The sequence below is a fragment of the Mya arenaria genome, chromosome 1 (genome assembly GCF_026914265.1).
Source record: "Mya arenaria isolate MELC-2E11 chromosome 1, ASM2691426v1".
Lineage (NCBI taxonomy): Eukaryota > Metazoa > Mollusca > Bivalvia > Myida > Myidae > Mya > Mya arenaria.
Window position 1 is genome coordinate 8,812,636 of NC_069122.1, and position 22,885 is coordinate 8,835,520.

The 22,885-nt window shown below is 35.7% G+C and overlaps 2 protein-coding genes across 2 annotated transcripts; one reads left to right on the forward strand and one right to left on the reverse strand.

The window, feature by feature from the left end:
* Nucleotides 1-3,822: 3,822 nt before the first annotated feature.
* LOC128232406 (uncharacterized) lies at nt 3,823-16,508 on the reverse strand. The gene is made up of 4 exons (XM_052945933.1): nt 16,254-16,508; nt 9,440-9,613; nt 8,201-8,328; nt 3,823-5,719 (listed from the first exon to the last, which is right to left on the reverse strand). Exons 1-4 carry the CDS (start codon nt 16,307-16,309, stop codon nt 5,601-5,603), a joined length of 477 nt encoding a protein of 158 aa, XP_052801893.1. The 5' UTR covers nt 16,310-16,508; the 3' UTR covers nt 3,823-5,600.
* Nucleotides 16,509-21,276: 4,768 nt separating this feature from the next.
* Nucleotides 21,277-22,641, forward strand: LOC128236326 (beta-1,4-galactosyltransferase galt-1-like). The gene has a single exon (XM_052951223.1). The coding sequence runs from the start codon at nt 21,277-21,279 to the stop codon at nt 22,606-22,608; it is 1,332 nt and encodes a 443-aa protein (XP_052807183.1). The 3' UTR covers nt 22,609-22,641.
* Nucleotides 22,642-22,885: the final 244 nt, after the last annotated feature.

Genomic DNA, 22,885 nt, shown 5'->3' on the forward strand with positions numbered 1-22,885 from the left:
AAATCCCGCCTTGTTTTCTGTTGATGATTCATATTCGTTGAAGTCGCCAGAAGGTGATTCAAAAGACGGCAACAATGAATACCGAATGACACCGTAATAGTTCAAGCATGTTGCTATCAGAACCATAACGACAAGAGTAACACACACCGTTTGTGACTTTTGCATAATTTCAAACAAGCTACGATCGTTCTCCTCTTCAAATACAACAAACCAGAACCCTACTTTTTGGTATTTCTAAATAATCAGAAGCATATAAATATTTTAAATATGTTTTAAATCTACTAGACATTAAATCCGTTTCTTAAATCCCATTTAAAATATAGTATATACGAGCACCTTGTACGTTGACTGAGACCAATTGTCACTAATTAAATAAAGTTTTATACCCTTAGGCGTTAAAAGTGTATTTTTTCATCAATTCATTTATTCTTTATCTTAGTTTTGTATGTGGACGGCAATCAGTACTTTCATTAAAAACGTGGCAAAGCGAAGAACTTATTTGTCATCGGGTTACTTTAATTTACTTTTGCACAATACGTAATGGCTGTAATTTCGAATCTTCTCCCAATTAAGTTTTCTTTCTGTTGTTCTTTCTTTCAATAGAACCAACTATGTTTGTTCTGGTGATCGCAATGATAAGATTTTAAGGTAACTCGATTACAAATAAGGTTTTTGTTCCATCGTGCAGTAGAGTATTTGTTACAGATTGCTTTAATGGTAAATATACAGGATTATACAGAAAGAAATGTTCCAAAGAGAATATCTATGTACTTTAAATACTCTTTTATACCATGACCATATATCAGCTAATTATTATCATTTTAAAGAAGCACTATTACTCCCAAATAAGATTAACCACAATTAATACAATTGTTTAAATATACCAGAAAGGATGAATATAAGTCGAAAACAATTGTTCTTATAAAGCATTCCTGGTTTAATTTAAAAGAATTGTACAGATAACACGGTATTTCTACCTTATGACACTATATTAGATCACTGTAAATCTTTTAGCATTCACCAATCATTAAATATGTTTTAGTTTTCAACTATTCAATACACCGTTACAATTCTATTATCAATAATTAATATTTTCCATAAATGCATTATTTAGTCAGTTGTTCAAGATTTATCACTCGAAATTTATGTTTGTTATACAAGTGTGTGTATTGATCTTGAATAAGAGTGTCACTTTAAAGTAATGGCCTTTTTATTGTTAATTAACAATATTAATTTTATTGTAGCAGATGTGTCAAAATATCTTAAAATTAAATGAAACGTTGAATGTCGCAATATTTATTTCAACTGGCGCTGCATACCTTAAAATACATTTTTGTGAAAAAATGACATAGGAAAACGCATTTTTTATATTTCACCAGAAAGTGTATGCGATGCTGTTTACTGACATCATGACGCGCTTTAATTTTTATTCACTGGATACGTCAAAATGTTCCTTCAATATAACTCTTTTGAGGTTTTGTTTTGTTTTGAAATTATATTTTTGTAAAGTTAATATTTATTGAAAACTTCTGTTTAAATATCATACATAAGCTTACATAAAGTGTTAAATAAAAGAAACAAAGTATTGCGTCATAACACGTGACTTATCTAGCATGGGGGTGCCAGTTTTCAACCACAGCTGAATTCACCGGATATTCCTATCCGGTGTGCTAGAAAGACATTTCAAGTGACCGTTCTGGTATGGTAACAAAGTGCAAAAAAGGCATCATTTCTTTTTTCTTCGTGATTTTTTTAAAACTTAAATACAGGTCCATAAAATATATAACCGTTTAAAGAATAGAATAAAGAAAATATCCGAGTCGGAAAATTCATTGTTACCGGTTTCCGCACGGGTCGGTTAGTAAAAGTAGTGTTCCGTAAGCTCTCGTATGATTTTTCAATTTTAAGGTACATGACCACGTTCCTCCGAAAAATATGAATGTCGGCCGATTTGAATGAAACTTGGAACAAACAATCGTCAATGACTCTACTTTAACGAGGTGTATTTATTTATTTTTTAAATTCCGTTGTTTGTTGATTTACAGCGCCACCTAGCGGACATGTGCTATTTGGCGCAAACGTTGCTGAAACCGTAAAAAAATATAATTTTACGGCTTTTTTTATAAAAAAAATATCGGAATATAATTTATTGTATGTTGAATAAATAATCCTATAATTTAGGACTAGTATTTTCATATTTTTCGGAGGAACGTGGTCATGAACCTTAAAGGGACGCCTTATAGGTTGATGCACAATATTTTTTAATTCATTTATAAACCTGAGAAATTTTTGGTCACATACTTTTTTTTCAAAAACGCAACTGTGATCTTCTTCATCAATTTATGTGTTCATTTTACAAGTTATAAAACATGTATTTGATATCCAGAACACATACAAATGTTTGATCTACGTCACCAAATTATGTGCATTTAACTAGTTTTAAAGCGTGTAGTCGATATGCCAGAAACATACACATGTCTGATCTACGTCATCTAGGTATGTGTACATTTACTAGTTTTCAGGCGTGTAGACGATATACAGGACACATACACTTGTGTGATCTACGTCATTCCAGAATGTGTACACTTTACTTGTATTGAGGCGTGTAGTCAATATTGAAGACACATACACATGTGATTTATGGCATTCAGATACTATTATATATATATGTATACAATTTGCTAGTTTTTCGAAATAGCCCCCTTTTGAAAAGTGTTTAATACGCTACTACTCGTGGGACACCCCTCATGCAAAACATTGATTTTATTAATGCATCTTTGTTCCAAGTTATACCAGTTTATGCTTTAAAGTATTTTTATTGAACAGGGTACGAATACATGCAAGTTGGTCGCCATTTATGAATAGAAATTAGCAATGTTGAATGTGTAAGCAAAACAAACGACAATTTTAGATTTTAAAAGTTTTCCAAGTTTACGAGCTTGTTGCATTATTATTAAATCCCCCCTCATTGTCAGAAGTCTGAAGTTTATATCACAAAGTCATACAGTTAAAATGCTTGGTAGATAATTTTACATAAAAATTATGTTCGAGCAATTGTTTACGTCTGTAATTTGTTTTATACCAAAGCAAATGTTCGAACAATAAGCCTCCATTTCAAGCAAACGTTTGAAAAATAGAATTCCATGTTATCTTATAAACGGTAAGTTTATTTTCAAAAATATCTTTTTTTCAAAATATGCAACCTTTTTAAATATCAAATCATTATTTTTGTGAACAACTTCTAGTTCGAAGGTGATGTGTTTATTTTAAATTAAGGGAACGTAACTACCCTCAATTTTAAAAGTAGTTAAAGTTAATAGACCGATTGTTTAGAACGTTCTTTAAGTTAACAACGTTGTTAAGGTCATCGTTGTTAACGTTCAAATCAATATTGCTCTGTAAGTTTCACAGATACACTTATGATCTGCAGTATTCATAACAAGAGTTGAGACAACTGATTCAGTTGTATTTGTTTAAGTTAATTTATGAACACATCATGAACTTTTTATACCTTTAAAAGTTAACTACGATGTCCTAAATCCAATTGCTAACTTTAACAAGTTTCTGAACGATTGGATCTATATATTCTATCTTTCTGGGATATCGACTACACGCTTTAAATGCCTTGTCCCACACCCCCAAGTTATGAATTCCTGGATCCCCCACTGTGTAAGAACATATAAACAGTATTGAATATGGTTCACATAATGCATGTGTTAACCATAAATAGGTTTATCAATTACAAAACTACGGGATCATTTTTTCCGAAGTATAGAGAAGTTACGCTTGGGTGTACATGTAGGGTAAGTAAAACGTCACACATAGAAATTAATATTTAATCACCACTGGTACACATAGATATGAATTTACAATCATTTTAAATTGTCGATTGTGCAATTTTTAGAATATGCTTACTTTCAACTTGAACGCTTGGAAAGATTGAATCAATGCCATAAGAAATTTAGTAGAGCCCAGTCCAAATGTATTCATTTGCAGTTTTCGTTTCGGAATTGAATTAGTTTTCAAATATTTTGTTTTATTTCAAAGTATTATAATACAGTCAATACCAGCAAAATCACAATGTTTTGTTATTCTTCGATAGCACATACATTCTACTATAAATATTTTCTTGATCTACCTATTATTTTATGTAGCTCAAACCTTCAGGAATACAGTGTGTGTATAAAACGTGATAAACTACGTCATATATGCTACGTCGGAAGGCAATATTTTGCTTAAAAAAAACTTAAATCAAAGATAACTTTTCGCTTACTACACCATTTTAAATGAAACATTGGGCAATCCATGCCGCTTAAAGAGCCCCACCTTTGTGTTATAAACACAGTTTGATAAGGTGATTAGTTTCATCAAACACTTCGACAAACCTGTTTCCAAAACAATGTTTTGACAGTGCTCCGTCAGACGGCCGTATCGAGAAAAGGTTTGTTGAAGTGTTATAAGAAACTAAACTCTCAATCAAAATTTGGTAAAGACCGAAGGCGGGGCTCCGTAAGAGGCATAGACTGCGCTATGTTTCATTTAAAATGGTAAAGAAAATGAAAAGTTATCATTCCATCAACCGATGGGGGTAAAACTCCCCTTTTGGCTTCAAAATTCTGTTTAAGTCACACTTGGGGATGTGACGGGGTCAAGCCATAATGCAGCCATTATAGGGCGCGGGCAGACCTACATCATGTATATAAACTCAACAACAACAACAAAGTTATCATTGTTTGAGGTCTTAAATCGAAGCAAAATATTACCTTCCGACGTAGCATTTATGACGCAATTTATCACGTGGTATACACACACTGGAATATATATCACCATTTAAAGGGACTAGATAACAGATGGCACCAACGTCAGTAAATACTGTATTTCCTCAAAACAAGTTTACAGTTGTCAATACGAACTAGTGTGAGGCCGATAATACATCAATTTTTATGATTAAAGGAATACTTCGTCGCTGTTTCAGCTAAGTTTACCCGTTTAATAATAGCGCAAATTGGTGTTCCAGTTTATAGTGCGTATATTTAGCATGTGGACGTCACGCGATTAGTACAAATACATATACGTACGCTATTTTAAAATGTACTGCTGTTTACCCGGTAGAAAAACCAAGTTAATTTCGGATTGGAAAAAAAAACGCAATTACTTTGAAAGATACAGTAAGTAAGATGCAATGCATTGTACAAACAGATATCAATTTAATGCAACTTTTTGACAATTTTATTTTTACAATTGTATCATCCGGTGTCTAGTCCCATTAAATTGTGAAAGGTTTCTTAAACAAATTTTATAAATTAAGAATAGTTTTTACTGAGCAAATCTACTCCAAGCCTTAACTGACCAAAGTAGTTAGTTTCGAAATATATATTATAGCTGCTCCGAAATATAAACTAAAAAAATCGATCGTACGATGTGTATATTGATAAGATCCCTCATGCTGTTTATAGACATAATTGAATATAGTTATATATATTATGAATTTCATTGATGTATGCTCATGGGTCTATGGCCTTTATGCATTTGAATAAAGTATACAACTATATTCATATAAGATTCATCCATGCTTTCATCAATTGTCCACCTGTAGCTGCCTAAAACTTGGCGGGATCCCGTCCATTGTAGGTTCTAGTGTTTCGAAGCCCCTGCTTGGCGCCCATGGTGAAATTCAACAGCACTTTGTCCCCAGGGCTAGGCGTGTAGTAACTCACACCTTCAATAATAATAAGAATAATAATCAGTTCAATGATTAAAACAGTCAAAACGCGCTATGTCGAAGTCGTTCGATCGGACCTCGGAAAATACTTCGAGATAACGAATTGACCAAAATTCAAAACATGTACATTGTATAACTAATATTATCACCTTCGAAAAAAGTTCGACATTACAAGACTATCGAAAATACAGGGTTCGACATAGCGAGAATCGTCTGTAGTTGAACGTGTAGCATAAACATATTGTACGCTATACGCTATGATCAGTTCAATGTTCAAACCTCGCTATGTGGAAGTCGTTGGGACCTCGAGAAATACATCGAGGTAACGAATATTCGATAAACCGATATTAAAAACATGTACATTGTATTACTAATATTATCACATTCGAAAAATGTTCGACATTACTAGAATATCAATACAGGATTCGACATAGCGAGTATCGTCTGTGGTTAAACGTGTAGCATTAACATATGTTAAGCTTTACGCTATAATTAGTTCAATGTTTAATGTTTAATACGGTCAAAACTCGCTATGACGAAGTCGTCGGGAAATATTTCGAGATAACGAATATTCGACATAACCGTAAATCAAAACATGTACAATGTATAACTAATATTATCATATTCAGAAAAGGTTCGACATTACTGGAACATCGAGATAACAGAGTTCGAAATAGCGAGTTTCGACTTTAGTTTAACATGTAGCATAAACATATTTTACGCTTCGGTTTGCTTTTTAATTGGTGTGTCGGGAGGTATTATATAAGTATCACATTTCTATGAGGGCGCTAATTGAAAATTGTCAACCTTCGAAAAACAACTTTTAACCTGGCGCTGCATCGGTCAACATTATAATTCTCACGATGACAATTTTCAATAGCGCCTCCACAGAAATGTGATGTTTATATAATGCTACGCATATTCTCGTTTTTAAAATTGTGTTGAATACCCTTTGGATAACCTTAGAAACGAACATTGGTCTCAAACAAGATTTGTTTATACTTTTACCGAATTGCTTTTAAAATTGCACTCTCACAGATTGAAGGTTTCGACAACTTTTTTACTTTTTGCCTTGGAACGAGACAAAATAAGCGAAAATCCATGGAAACCAATTAAATAAGAATGCTGACAAAAAACTAGATCGCAGATTTTTATATTTAAGTTCAAAAATTGATGTTTTTTGCATTTTTCTTAAACAGTTAGTAACGGTTGAAGCCATAAAATATGATTTTTCGAACGGAAATATGAAAATCTAGAATCTGATTTTTGTCAGCAACCTTATATCATTGGTTTCCAGATATTAACGAAAACATTTGCGCTTTCAGAGACAAAAACTAAAAAAAGTTGAAAAAACGGTAAATCTGTGAGAGTGCAGCTTAAAATAACCTTATAGAGTCCGTTTGAACTGGAGTGTATTATAGTTAGAGAAGTTCAATGATTCTTTAGATCAAGACATGATCTGTCTACTCAAGCAAACCGTTCGTTCCCGGGAGTAAACGTTTGAAATTAAATGTACTACAGGAGATTAAACAAAATTCGTTTAAAACGACATTTAGAGCATCCATTATCTGTCAACAATCTTTAGATTTCTGCTCTAATGGAATTGTTTATGTCTGTGAGTGACAATCACTGACATGAAACGACACGGTGAACGTCTGCTTATGACCGTCATTTTTCGCATGCTTCTACTTAATTGAGTGAACATTGCAGGTTAGCTGGACAATCCAAGGAATGCGCGCTAAAATCATTCGCGTAGGTAAAGGCATGCCAAAGGAAACTGCTCATTTGCTGAGTCCACTCGTGGCTGAAATTAAGTGTAAGAAGCACTTCGCCTGGAAAATGTTTTAATTATTTAAGTAATACTGAACTGGGCTTAGGGGCCCTAATTTAGCATTTTAGAAGTTTTAACATGTGTTATCGTCTTTCAAGTTTCACATGAAAATAACTATCTCACGTCGTATATAGGTGAAAGAGGCACGTCGCTTGTGAACTGTGATAATTGTTTTTGTGATACTGACCCGGGTTTAGGGGCCCGAATGTAGAATTTGAGAAGTTCTAACATGTTTTCGTCTTTCAAGTTCAGCATGAAAATAACTATCTCACGTCGTATATAGGTGAAAGAGGCACGTCGCTTGTGAACTGTGATAATTGTTTTTGTGATACTGACCCGGGTTTAGGGGCCCGAATGTAGAATTTGAGAAGTTCTAACATGTTTTCGTCTTTCAAGTTCAGCATGAAAATAACTATCTCACGTCGTATATAAGTGAAAGAAACTGCTATACAGTCGAACCCCGTTGGCTCGAACTCGCTTGTCTCAAATTCCTCGTTGGCTCGAACTTGATGTAAAGCACCGATTTTTATATACTGAAGGTAAACATTCCCGCTTTGCTCGAAATTCCCGAGACTCGAGGTTATTTCGCCGGTCCCTAGGACTTCGAGCCAAAGGGGTTCGACTGTAATTGTTTCGGGGATACTCACCTACGTTTAGGGGCCCGAATGTTGCGTTGGAGAACTCCCAGTACGTCCTGTTGTCTTTCCAGTTGCCCATAAGACCGTTCACGCCTTCAATGAAGTAACCTAATTTCTTGTAGTAGGTTGCTGTGAAACTGTAAACAGTGAAAGCAGACTTGGTGTATCTGCTCCGGTATCAGATGTCAGTTAGCACATTTGAGCACTTGTGTATCTCTTTCTTAAAGAATTAACTTTTATCATTTATTAAAATGAAATATTACAATTGCAACTACTCCTAACTTCTTTGAACAAAAAGTATTTAAATTTGTCCGGAGTATTTACAACTTTCTTGTTTTATACACGAGTCTTGGGCTTTAAAGCTGCACTCTCAAGGATTTACCGTTTAACAGTTAAAATGTGTTATGCATTGCTGAAAAATAATGTTTTATAGCTAAAAGCGTTACTAACGCTTTCATAAAAAATGAATAAAACATCAGTTTTAGAATATATATATAACAACTTGCGATCTTTTTTTTGAGCCAGGAATCTTATATCACTGGTTTCCCGACATTTACGCAAAATTCACCAATTCCAAGACAAAAATATAAAAAAGTTGTCAAAACGGTCAATCTGTGAGAGTGCAGCTTCATAAATAAATTAAATTAAATTCATAAAAACTCTTTGTATATGTAGATATGAAAGTGTTTTGTTCATCTCATGGTCAGTTTTGTTATTTATTTTTAAATGTTTGAAATGGATATCATTATATATCGTTTATTGTAACGTTCTCTGACTATAAAACATACCATATCAAACAAGGATATTGTCTTACAGATAACACCTCGTTCTAAATACATGGAAACATCATTCACAAATTATAGCAACAATATATGGAATGACATTCCTTTATATATAAGTACCGTGAAAACCCTTTAAACGATGAAAGGAAATTATAAGCATCATTTATTATGTGAATGATAAGTTAATATACATTTTCTTTAACATATTTATATGTTTAATTTATAATCATGTCCCTTGAGTGTCTGTGAATGTTTAAGTATGAATGCATTTATTAACCGAATGTTTGAGAGTCTTATATGTAAATGTATCTTTCTAGTTTTGATATGAAAGGTGACTTATTTTTAAGAACAATGCTTTTTCTTTTGTTTCTTTACTTTGAAAGCCATATTGAAAATTAGAATATATGTTTTTATATGTCTAAATATGTAAACTTTGGTAAATACAGCTTTTATTATTATGACTTACTTCCTGAAGTTCTTGTTATCCTTCTCGACCGCTTGCTGCATGTAGTAGAGGAAGGGTTTGTCATCCTTAATCTTCATTTTAATGGTCTTCTTAAAGAAAGGCCGAATCAGATGGTTGTTCAGACAGTAGGTGAATGATGATGGACACTCACGCCCATCACCACATGGCGTGTTTCTACAATGAATAGGAACACGAATAGGTTAGAGGTTTGCATTTTATTGAAGATTAGGGATTACTTCCGTTAATCGTCATGGGCAGAGTGTTTTTGACGTTTCAAATTAGGTGGTTGTTCAGTAAACAATGAACTGCACTTGAGCACATCTTAAAAGATATGCTCCTGTGGTACGTGAACTTATAAAGGACACATACAGGCTGGGCTGTTTCGTTAATTAATTAAGCTGCGATATGCTTTATTGGCAATCCAATGCTGTACGGCCCAAATTGAGTGTTTTTTTTCACTCTCTTTTTCCTCAGTGGCTTTTTCTATAATGTTTCAAAATAGTCCTCGTCATATTCCGTTCTGGTGATCCCAAATATTTATTTGGTATGATTTGAAAGGATGTTGTTTGGTTGTCCTGTTAGCGCAGTGGCTTCTTTCCAAGGCGACCCGGGATTGACCTGGGCGCATGTGAGTTTGGCTAGTGGTAGTAGGATTTCCCCAGGTTCTCCGTTTTCCCAAAGAAATTAAGACCACATTCTTGCGCAACATCGTTCCAACGAGATACCATAACTTTCTCCACAATTTCAAGATGATGTTTAAACTAAAGGATGTACATGTAGTTGGCTGATTACTTATATCATTCAATCGAACGTTTGGTATTCTTAATGTCAAAATCGGTAGTAGAACATTCGACGTTTTTTTGTGCAATAAATACAATAATTAACCTTCTGCCTACAAATGTTTTGTTGTGTAGATAATTCGTTTGTCTTGCAGTTTTTACGACGATTGGACAGAGGCGTAGTGTTGATGACCCTATACAAGCGTCATATGGTATATGTCGTCGGGAAATATAATAAGGGTAGTGCTAAAAACCGGTATCAATTTACGATACGGGAGTATGTTGCTACCGGCTAGGTGATACCGGGTTATTATCATATGATAAATCCCGGAACCACATGGCCCGGTTTGTATTGTCTATTAAAGGTATGGTTATCGGATAACGATCGCTGGCTTTGTAGGCATAATTATCATTCTTCTTCCTGTCTAGTGATAACGTGCGAAGTGCAAAGAAATACAAATAGCCAATCTAAAATTATTTTTTTTAGTTTTATATATCTTTGAAATTACATGTGGTTACCTATGCTATGTCACTAGCGCCATCAGCAGGGGCCACCTACCTGACAATTAACGTGCCATACATGCCATAAACCAGAAGCATGATCAATTTTATTGGACTAGTACCCGTTGTTAGTTAGGCTTTATGTATATTTTGAATCAAATCAATGAAACCTTTATGTCGTTCTTAAATCATTAATTAATCAATTCAAAGTGTTTCCTTTTTGTTTTCCCCACGAAATACAATTCCTAAATGTATTTTGCCCCGCTGGATGGCAGTACATCTATTATAGTTAACATTTAACATTAATCTTAATTTAATTCTTAAACATTGTAATAACTGTTTAAATATTATTTGAGAAAGTGAACAAAACAAAACTTTATAACATGATGAGATTTGTTGTTCATTTCCTTAAAACCTCCAGTACTGCACAGCAGGACACGACATCAGACGGCGATATAGGTTGCCTCCAGTACTGCACAGCAGGAAACGACATCAGACGGCGATATAGGTTGCCTCCAGTTCTGCACATCAGGAAACGACATCAGACGGCGATATAGGTTGCCTCCAGTTCTGCACATCAGGACACGACATCAGACGGCGATATAGGTTGCCTCCAGTACTGCACATCAGGACACGACATCAGACGGCGATATAGGTTGCCTCCAGTTCTGCACATCAGGACACGACATCAGACGGCGATAAAGGTTGCCTCCAGTTCTGCTCATCAGGACATGACATCAGACGGCGATATAGGTTGCCTCCAGTACTGCACAGCAGGACACGACATCAGACGGCGATATATGTTGCCTCCAGTACTGCACATCAGGACACGACATCAGACGGCGATATAGGTTGCCTCCAGTTCTGCACATCAGGACATGACATCAGACGGCGATATAGGTTGCCTCCAGTAATGCACAGCAGGACACGACATCAGACGGCGACATAGGTTGCCTCCAGTTCTGCACAGCAGGACACGACCTCCAGTTCTGCACATCAGGACACGACCTCCAGTTCTGCACATCAGGACATGACATCAGACGGCGACATAGGTTGCCTCCAGTTCTGCACATCAGGACACGACCTCCAGTTCTGCACATCAGGACATGACATCAGACGGCGATATAGGTTGCCTCCAGTAATGCACAGCAGGACACGACATCAGACGGCGACATAGGTTGCCTCCAGTAATGCACATCAGGACACGACATCAGACGGCGACATAGGTTGCCTCCAGTTCTGCACATCAGGACACGACCTCCAGTTCTGCACATCAGGACATGACATCAGACGGCGATATAGGTTGCCTCCAGTTCTGCACATCAGGACACGACATCAGACGGCGACATAGGTTGCCTCCAGTAATGCACATCAGGACACGACATCAGACGGCGACATAGGTTGCCTCCAGTAATGCACATCAGGACATGACATCAGACGGCGATATAGGTTGCCTCCAGTAATGCACATCAGGACATGACATCAGACGGCGACATAGGTTGCCTCCAGTAATGCACATCAGGACATGACATCAGACGGCGATATAGGTTGCCTCCAGTAATGCACATCAGGACACGACATCAGACGGCGATATAGGTTGCCTCCAGTTCTGCACATCAGGACATGACATCAGACGGCGATATAGGTTGCCTCCAGTTCTGCACATCAGGACATGACATCAGACGGCGATATAGGTTGCCTCCAGTAATGCACATCAGGACATGACATCAGACGGCGATATAGGTTGCCTCCAGTAATGCACATCAGGACATGACATCAGACGGCGACATAGGTTGCCTCCAGTTCTGCACATCAGGACACGACATCAGACGGCGACATAGGTTGCCTCCAGTTCTGCACATCAGGACACGACATCAGACGGCGACATAGGTTGCCTCCAGTTCTGCACATCAGGACACGACATCAGACGGCGACATAGGTTGCCTCCAGTTCTGCACATCAGGACATGACATCAGACGGCGATATAGGTTGCCTCCAGTTCTGCACATCAGGACACGACATCAGACGGCGATATAGGTTGCCTCCAGTTCTGCACATCAGGACACGACATCAGACGGCGATATAGGTTGCCTCCAGTATGTTCGCAGGTTTTTGTAAGATTTGACCTAGAGACCTATTTCTTTTACTCCATGCGACCCCACTTTGAAAATGCGGTTATATACTACCAATGGAAACTTTTTGTCCAAGTTTGAACATAATCTGACCAATTGTTAAAATGATATGGTTCCATACAAACAGTATTTGACCTATTGAATGAAATATAAGGTCACTAGTGTGTTCCAAAATTTTGTAATATTTGACCTCGTGACCTTGTTTCCTAACCACGTAACCCGCTTATACCAGTGGTCGAGATTTCATCAACTCGAAAAGTCTGATAAGTTTGAACATTATCTGACCAATCTCTACCAAGATATGGTTTCTGACAGGAAAAACCGGACGGACGGCCGGACAGCCGGACGGCAGACAGAAGGACCGGGCGGACTGAAGGATGGACGGAACTTCAAACATTTCTTGTTTTCTTCTTTAAAATAGTAAAAAAAACCGGGTATTCATATGTGATATTGCAATAGAACTCACCAAATAAACACCTAGCCCTAACGGAAACACCACCTAAAGATCCCTAAGATGGCCCGGACGGACGCACAGACGACGGCAAAACAATATCACCATCCCGAAACCTTTGGGGTTTTTTTTTGTTTGTTTTTTTGTGGGGGGGGGGGGGGGGGGTGCGGAGGGGTCAGATATCAAACTCATCCATGTCCCCACACAAAAATAAATATATAATATATAAGACTCATCGGATCCAGAATTATCTTCATAAAATGAAAAGCGAAACCACCGCATTGATTCATAAATTAACTTCAAGCTTTAACAACCAGAACAATGTACAAAGCTTGGAAAGGAAAGTATTCATTTTTATTAAAGTGACACTCTTATTTAAAATCATTACATACACATGTATAAGAAACATTAATTTTGACTAATAAACCTTTAACTACTTACTAAATAATGCATTTATGAAAAATATTACTGATAACAAGATTGTAACCGTGTATTTGAAAGCTGAACACGCAAAAATATTAAATGATTGGTGAATTTTAAAATATTTACTTTGGTCTACCATAGTCTCCTAAGGTAGAAATAGCGTGTTTTATGCTCATTTCCTTCAATTAAAATCGGTATCCTTCATACACGACTGCGAAACAGTGGCTCCAGCTCTTTTAGGAGCTGTGTATAAAAAAAGAGCCAATGACACCTCCGAGCTAGAGCAAAAGAACGGATATCATCGTAAAACGTAAGTATGACTCGTTATTTTATCTAATATCACAATTATGAGGGCTTATTTGAAAAATCGGGGAATGCAGTGCCATATAAATATGTTTAATCTGCACACGAGTTTCGGTCATTTTGTAAACATATTGTTTATGGAGTTATAAGACCGATTCTCCCATCTTTATCTCTCGCTCGGAAGTGTCATTGGCTTTTTTTATACACAGCTTCTAAAAAAGCTGGAGCCACTGTTTCGCAGCCGTGTCATAAGAACCATTGATTTCAACATTTATTCATTCTTTTTGGAATATTTAAATAATATAATTAAATGTGGTAAATCTTATTTAGGAATAAGAGTGCATCCTTAAAGTATTTTGGAATAATTTAGTTAAAACTGAGGACGACATCGTAAAAGTTCTATTTAAATTTCTTAATGAATTCTTCGTAAATATTGATGGCGAAGTCCTCCCTTCTACTTCATTTGCACGAGCTGTACGAATAGATCTTAAGTGTTTCATCCGAGTAAGCATTCTTAGAAATAAAAGGAAATGAACTTTCATTCAAGATTATTACGGAAGCAAAGAGCAATTTGATTTCCCTAGACATACCGTAGGGATTTGCAAGATAAACGTTCCCCTTTAAAGCAAATGAAAAAAGTTGCTTTAAAAAGAACACATACATACCGAGAAAGTCAATGAACGTCAGCATGGGTTCCGATCACGTGACAAAAAAGTAGGGCGATTTTTGAAGCGCTCAATGGATCAGAAGTACATATTTTTTCTATGGCATACCACGTATCTCAACAGTCTCACTAGTAGTGGCGTACCACTGGCACCGGATTTTCAAACTCAAATCATTTATTTTTTTAAATAAAAAAACTATCCTTATAATTCCAAACTAAATATTGCAATACCAAAATTGTGAAAACATATTGAGAAGTATTTTTTTTTTCAAATTATGCGTTCTTTACTGTATATAATACATATATACAGAACAAAAACGCATATTTTGAAAAAAAAAAAGTCAATATTATTTCACAATTTCGGTATTGTAATTATTTGTTTAGAATGATATGGGTTTTTTTTTAATTTAAAGTCTGAAAATCCGGTGCCAGTGTGGCGTACCTAGGCATATTACAGTATGTAGGTACAAATGAAATTAGGATCCCGCTAACATTCGGAACTCCTCGGCCATTTTTTCAAAAACAACCTCGGATGTATGCCGGTACATCTGTTGAAGTAGTCCGTATTTTTTTTAATAAAAGCATTAATTAAATGTAGTGTTTAAGAGTTGTATTCATTGCTCTCAGTTTAAATTGATTGCCAGTGAAGTGTATTATTGCAAACATAATTACGATTCCCAAGAGTTAAGTCATAAATTTTAACTACTAAATAAGATTACTACGCGATCTATTTGCAGCGGACTTAAACTTACCACTTTTTAAGTATGTAAACCGTCCATATACATCCGAGGTTGTTTTTGAAAAAATGGCCGAGGAGCTCCGAATATCCCGCTAAATGACAACTACTTTAAACTTTAAACTTCAGCGAACGAAACCGAAGACTTAAGGTTGTATATTGTATATATCGTAACGTTAATAGCGTTCGGAATGCTTTAAAATGGTTCCTTAAAAACTGTATACTTAGATCCTACGACAGGGGACATCACTCACACTCTCTTTTATAACTTTAGACCAAAAATAAGAAAGTACTGTTACGGGTAGATGCATCGCTTCAGTGTACGGGGGTACATTTCAATTTTTTTAAAAAACGCCCGTGAATATTTTTATAGGACCACAGTGACCTATCAAGTATGGCTACAGCTGTATGTTTAGAGTCATAGCTGTTATTCATATATGTTCCAAAGTATAGCTATAGCTTTAAAATACAACTACAGCAACATGTTTGGTGCCAAATATACAGGTGAATATTTACATCAGACTGTATATATACCTTAAGCTATATATAAACAGCCACAGCTGCAATTTATGACTGATTTTATTTATAGCTACAGCTGTAAAATACAGCTACCGCCAAACATACACACGCACGCACGCACATACGCACACACATGCGCACGCATACACGCACACGCACGCACGCACTCACACACATCGTTGTAACTATACAATACTTATTACTGAAGGTTTGGATTCTTCTTCATATGATCTAATCAATACGCATTTAACAAGCATTATTCATTCGGACGAATTAAGTGAAATATTAAAAACAAGTTTAACATACCCGTTTGCTGTCGAACTCCATAAAACGCACAAAATCAACGGAAAAACAAGCCTCATAATTATGACAGCGATATAACAAAGAAAAAGAAAACTTTTATGTTATTCCAACTAGGATATAAGTCTAATTAATTAAGTCACGAGAACTGATTATCGGTTTAACATGTACATTAGATTATAATCATCAGCATGTGATGTTCTGAATTTCACAATTGTTTTGTCGATTGCATATTCATATCTTAGGACACTCTCCTTTAAGTGGTTAACTTATTCACGACTTGAAAACTAGTATCTAACATCCGTGTGTAGACGCATTAATGTTTAATGCACTTAGACTTTCAAGGACATACATTAAGTACACGGTTTTGATATAAGGACGGTCTAACCGCAATACATTATATTGATAACTTGATCTAGTTTGCGATTTTAAAGTGACTCGCTCATATTTTTGGACCTAGCATTAGTTTTCCCGATAATGCATCTGAAATTATTTATTTTATCATTATTTTATTCTAATATATCGAAATTGTAGAAAAAATACAGATATAGCATAAACAAGTATTTTGGTTTTAGCGGAGTTCGAACACACGCCGGTAAAGTCAAGAAAAAAAAGAGAAAACATTCGGCTAGTCCACACTGCTAACGGGACTTTAACGAAACTGCAGGATATGTTGACCTGTTATTGATACATTGATAACATCACGTGATAATGCCAATCAGCCAATCACGCAACACCACATCCGTAATTAATTTTCCTTGTTATTAACGCTAATGAAAATGGTGGTCTTCAAAGACGATATTTGAGCAAATATCAACATTTGCTGAATGGTTCCAGCTTTTGGTATTTTTTTGTTTTACTACTCCTTATGATTTGCCACACTTTATTCGTAATTAAATTTAAAATTTATAAACCATGTGCGAGTTACTTGAAAGTGACACTCTTATTGAAAAACATAAGTTTTGACAGATAAACCCTTAACTACTTGCTAAATTATGTATTTATTGAAAATATAAATTACTGATAACAAGATTGTAACCATGTATTGAATAGCGGAAAGCGCAAAAATATTAAATGATTGGTGAATTCTAAAATATTTACTGTGGTGTACTAAAGTAGCATAAGGTTAACAAAACGTGTTTTATGCTCATTTCTTTCAAATTAAACTCTGTATCCTTCATAAGAACCATTGTTTTCGACATTTATTCATCTTTTGGTAATATTTAAATAATATTATTATTATATTACAATATGTGGTAAGTCTTATCTGGGAGTAAGAGTGCAACTTTAAATTAAAGTCTTAGTTTGAACGATTAAGAATTGAATCATTACATTCACAAATATATAATGGATCCGGTTCAAATACATGTATTTTAAATAATAATCTTCTATTTTAACAAATATGCTGTGCACGGAACGCGCGATATAAAAACCTTCAAATCGGTATTATTATCTTTTTTGCTGTGAATTGTGTCGTTAGACCCTGAAAGTAGTTTTCCGCAACTTGTCGACATATGTTACAACTATGCAAACTTTAAGCTTTAATTTCCAGTAACTGTGTGTCATGTTTTAATCCAGATTTATCACTACCTGTGTATTATTGCAATGGATGGATTTTCTGGCATTGAATATGGACCTATTTTCTATCCTTTTTATCACTTTTATGTGACATTATTTCATGGAAGAATTTTCGGGCATTGCTTACATGCCTATTTCTATCCTGTTATCACTTCATGTGACATAATTCAATTTGTTGGGACAGATTTTCGGGCATTGGTTGTGTGCCTATTTCCTATCCTATTATCACAATATGTGACATTATTTTTATGGAGGGATTTCGGGCATTGGTTGCGTGCCTATTTCCTATCCTATTATCACAATATGTGACATTATTTTTAGGGTGAGATTTCGGGCATTTGTTGCGTGCCTATTTCCTATCCTATTATCACAATATGTGACATTATTTTTATGGAGGGATTTCGGGCATTGGTTGCGTGCCTATTTCCTATCCTATTATCACAATATGTGACATTATTTTTAGGGAGGGATTTCGGGCATTGGTTGTGTGCCTATTTCCTATCCTATTATCACAATATGTGACATTATTTTTATGGAGGGATTTCGGGCATTGCTTACATGCCTATTTCCTATCCTATTATCACAATATGTGACATTATTTTTATGGAGGGATTTCGGGCATTGATTGTGTGCCTATTTCCTATCCTATTATCACAATATGTGAAATTATGTTTATGGAGGGATTTCGGGCATTGGTTGCGTGCCTATTTCCTATCCTATTATCACAATATGTGACATTATTTTTATGGAGGGATTTCGGGCATTGGTTGTGTGCCTATTTCCTATCCTATTATCACAATATGTGACATTATTTTTATGGAGGGATTTCGGGCATTGGTTGTGTGCCTATTTCTTATCCTATTATCACAATATGTGAAATTATTTTTATGGAGGGATTTCGGGCATTGGTTGCGTGCCTATTTCCTATCCTATTATCACAATATGTGACATTATTTTTATGGAGGGATTTTGGGCATTGGTTGCGTGCCTACTTCCTATCCTATTATCACAATATGTGACATTATTTTTATGGAGGGATTTCGGGCATTGCTTACATGCCTATTTCCTATCCTATTATCACAATATGTGACATTATTTTTATGGAGGGATTTCGGGCATTGGTTGTGTGCCTATTTCCTATCTTATTATCACAATATGTGAACTTATTTTTATGGAGGGATTTCGGGCATTGCTTACATGCCTATTTCCTATCCTATTATCACAATATGTGACTTTATGTTTATGGAGGGATTTCGGGCATTGCTTACATGCCTATTTCCTATCCTATTATCACAATATGTGAAATTCTTTTTATGGAGGGATTTCGGGCATTGGTTGCGTGCCTATGTCCTATCCTATTATCACAATATGTGACATTATTTTTATGGAGGGATTTCGGGCATTGGTTGCGTGCCTATTTCCTATCCTATTATCACAATATGTGACTTTATGTTTATGGAGGGATTTCGGGCATTGCTTACATGCCTATTTCCTATCCTATTATCACAATATGTGACATTATTTTTATGGAGGGATTTCGGGCATTGGTTGCGTGCCTATTTCCTATCCTATAATCACAATATGTGACTTTATGTTTATGGAGGGATTTCGGGCATTGCTTACATGCCTATTTCCTATCCTATTATCACAATATGTGAAATTATTTTTATGGAGGGATTTCGGGCATTGGTTGTGTGCCTATTTCCTATCCTATTATCACAATATGTGACATTATTTTTATGGAGGGATTTCGGGCATTGGTTGCGTGCCTATTTCCTATCCTATTATCACAATATGTGACATTATTTTTATGGAGGGATTTCGGGCATTGGTTGCGTGCCTATTTCCTATCCTATTATCACAATATGTGACATTATTTTTATGGAGGGATTTCGGGCATTGGTTGCGTGCCTATTTCCTATCCTATTATCACAATATGTGACTTTATTCTTATGGAGGGATTTCGGGCATTGGTTGTGTGCCTATTTCCTATCCTATTATCACAATATGTGACATTATTTTTATGGAGGGATTTTCGGGCATGGGTTGTGTGCCTAAAACTATATGTATTATGTAAATACACTGTTTTGTTATTGATATTGAGTGAACTACAAGTTGGTTAATGGGTTTTGCACAAATCCAGGTTTTGCCCATGCGTAGGTGTTGGATGTGCTTGTTGGGGGTATTAAGGTCAAACTAGACTTGAAACGGTAACTCTTGAAATGAAGATTTCGAAAGATTTTTAATCAACATTGAAGGGTCGAGGTTTGTCCCTATAGTTTCATTTCAGTTTAAAACGTAGCAAATAAACATTTCAGTTGATAAATGTTTCTATCTCCATTCAAAGAACCTCTGACGCTATCTGTAAGAATCTATCAAATATACATTTAACTATGTTCCGGCTATACTTGAGGGCATGTTTATTTCCATCGTCGGATACCCCTGACACACTTTGCGCTAAGCTTCGTTGTGTGTGTGTTTGCGTCGGGGGGATGGAGGGGGGGGGGGGTGAGGTCGATTTGGCTGCGAAAGTATCATTATAATTAAAGAGGCAGTTTCATTGTTTTCGCAAGAAACCAATCCGGGCATAGTGCAGATACACTCATGGTTATGATTGCTCGTAGTAAAAGTATTCAAGCAAAAGGTGAATTAATAACATTTTAAAACAGCCCCTTAGACCACTCGCCTCTGGAGACAACTCACGATGCAAAGTTATTGAAGAGTATTTAATTGTAACATGCGATTTCATTGGAACATCAAGTGTTACCTCCCCTGTCTCAGGCATGTTCATTTAAACGAGATTGTGTCAGTCAATTTTACCACAGTAAGTATCATGGATTGCAACCGAAGATTGTAATGTAAGCGGTCTGCCGCCAGTACCCCTACCTGATATTTAGGCTAAGCTTGAGCATTGGTGAGGACTTAAGATAAGATAACAGCTAAGGTTTTCATAACAAATTATTAGTTTGTAAAGCAGTTACATAACATACACAATCAGAATTGAACATTGGCCCTTGTAAGTGCCCCATTAGTCTAATTCAATCCGCATCCGCATCAAAATACCATTTCTGTCCTTAAAGTACCCTTGCATCAATCAACTATTTTACAAAATATATGTCGTGATATATTACACCTTAAAATAAAAAAAAGCTTTTCTTAATGTACTCGATCAAATCTAGTTCCTTTATAACATAAAGTGATTTATTAAATATATTAAAAAACCTTAAAGTTACTCCACTTGTTTGATGTTTTTAAGCTTTAAATTTAATAAAGAGTTTTTGGTTCATTCACCATATTCTTAAAAAAGAGTATAATTATGAAAGTTCAGTTTTCATGTTTATGACAGGCAAGCCTAACAGATAGTGTGCGAGATCCCTGAACGGAGATGGTTCTCAAACTATCACAGATAAGAAATATACTGATAAGAGCTTTGTAGTAAAACAAACATATCATGAGAGTTAAAACCGAGTGTTTCGTTTTTAGTATTTTCTTTCAGATATTCCTAATTGGACTTTATATATCAATCGTATTACTTAACAAAGCATCGCAAAAGGCAATTCCTGTAGATGTTGTTCAGGAAAACACTGAATGGAAAACTAATAAAGAGCAATCAAGGAACACGAGTACGAATTATGTGCACCAGACGTTACACAGCAATGGTGTTTTTAGGCAATTATCACAGGATGTGTTTGTGTATTCTGTTTACTACGATGATAGGAATGGGCGGCACATACGATTAGTTGGAATTGTACAAGACGATGACTATGGTGGGCATGGGCACTTCGTCTGTTTGTTTAATGGTATTGAAGTGAATGCGACATTTTACAAGACCCCAGAGAGCCATGCCTTACAGTATGCCGCTTGTCTGATAACGTGTGAAATACCATCGTCAGTCAACAAAGAATCTTTAGAAGATGGACTCAAACTAGAAAACGACCAAAGAGATATCATTGCTTTTCCTGTGAAGAATATACATCATGACATTGCTCTACATACTCCCAAGAAACCTCGTTTTGCGGTTTGTGTGCCTCCATTATTTGGAACTGTTTCGGCAAAGGACATCCAGGAATTCATAGAAGCCACAAAACTGCTTGGCGCTGATAGTTTCATGTTTTACGACCATGCTTTGAATCAAGAAGTTAAACAACTATTTAAGAGCTACGCTAAATCTCAAGATGTTACAAATGTAAGAGTGAAACCATGGGAACACAATTTCACAGACAGCCAACTTTGGTACTATGGACAAACGGCCAGTTTATGGGATTGTATGTTTACAAATATGTATTCTGCTGATTGGATCGCCTTTAACGATATCGATGAGTACATTGTGCCCAGAAATGCACATGATTGGCAAGACATGTTGAATGAGATACTTGTTGAAAACATTCATGAAATTGCTGCATTAGAGTTTCCAAGTTATCTATTTATCCTCAAGGACAAACAACACGATACGACGACAAACATGTCAAAATACTTGCCATTTTCGTCATTCATTCGGAGTGGCTTTGCAGATTATACGCGGACAAAAATGATGATTGTTCCTAAAAAGGTTATTGAACCTCAAATACATCGACTTGGTAAAGCTTTAGATCAGAACTTTAAGGCTGTTAAAGTAAACGAGACAATTGCTGCAGTGAATCATTACCGGCAAAAAGAGGAGATTTCCTTACACATGCATAGACTGCGTTTAAAACATAAGAATACTAAATTGGTTGAAGATAATGTGATGCTTAAGTATTGGAATGAGTTTAAAGCTAACATTGATAAGCAAACAGTAAAATGAAGTATTATATTTATTATAAACCTGATCATTTGGTATGACGACCAAGCAGATGTACATGTATATTGCAAACATAAAATAATAGGGACTACTCCCAAAAATAAATACGCATAAACCGTTGAATTTGTAAAATGTGTATATATTATAATTCTAGTTCAAACTTATCGAACGTTTCTTAAAGGCAAGACATAAATCAAATGAATTAGCGGCTGCACAGAAAAGTGATGATCCCTCAATAACTGTGTAATTTCTACTAGCTTTTATTAGTTAAGAAAGTGAA

Excerpts from the sequence above, each read along its gene's own strand:
- LOC128232406 (XM_052945933.1), bottom strand. The coding sequence starts at position 16,309 with ATGAGGCTTGTTTTTCCGTTGATTTTGTGCGTTTTATGGAGTTCGACA. Across the intron at positions 9,614-16,253 it reads TGGAGTTCGACAGCAAACGG|AAACACGCCATGTGGTGATG; the intron begins GTATGTTAAACT and ends TATTCATTGTAG. Across the intron at positions 8,329-9,439 it reads GATAACAAGAACTTCAGGAA|TTTCACAGCAACCTACTACA; the intron begins GTAAGTCATAAT and ends CACTGTTTACAG.
- LOC128236326 (XM_052951223.1), top strand. The coding sequence starts at position 21,277 with ATGAGAGTTAAAACCGAGTGTTTCGTTTTTAGTATTTTCTTTCAGATA.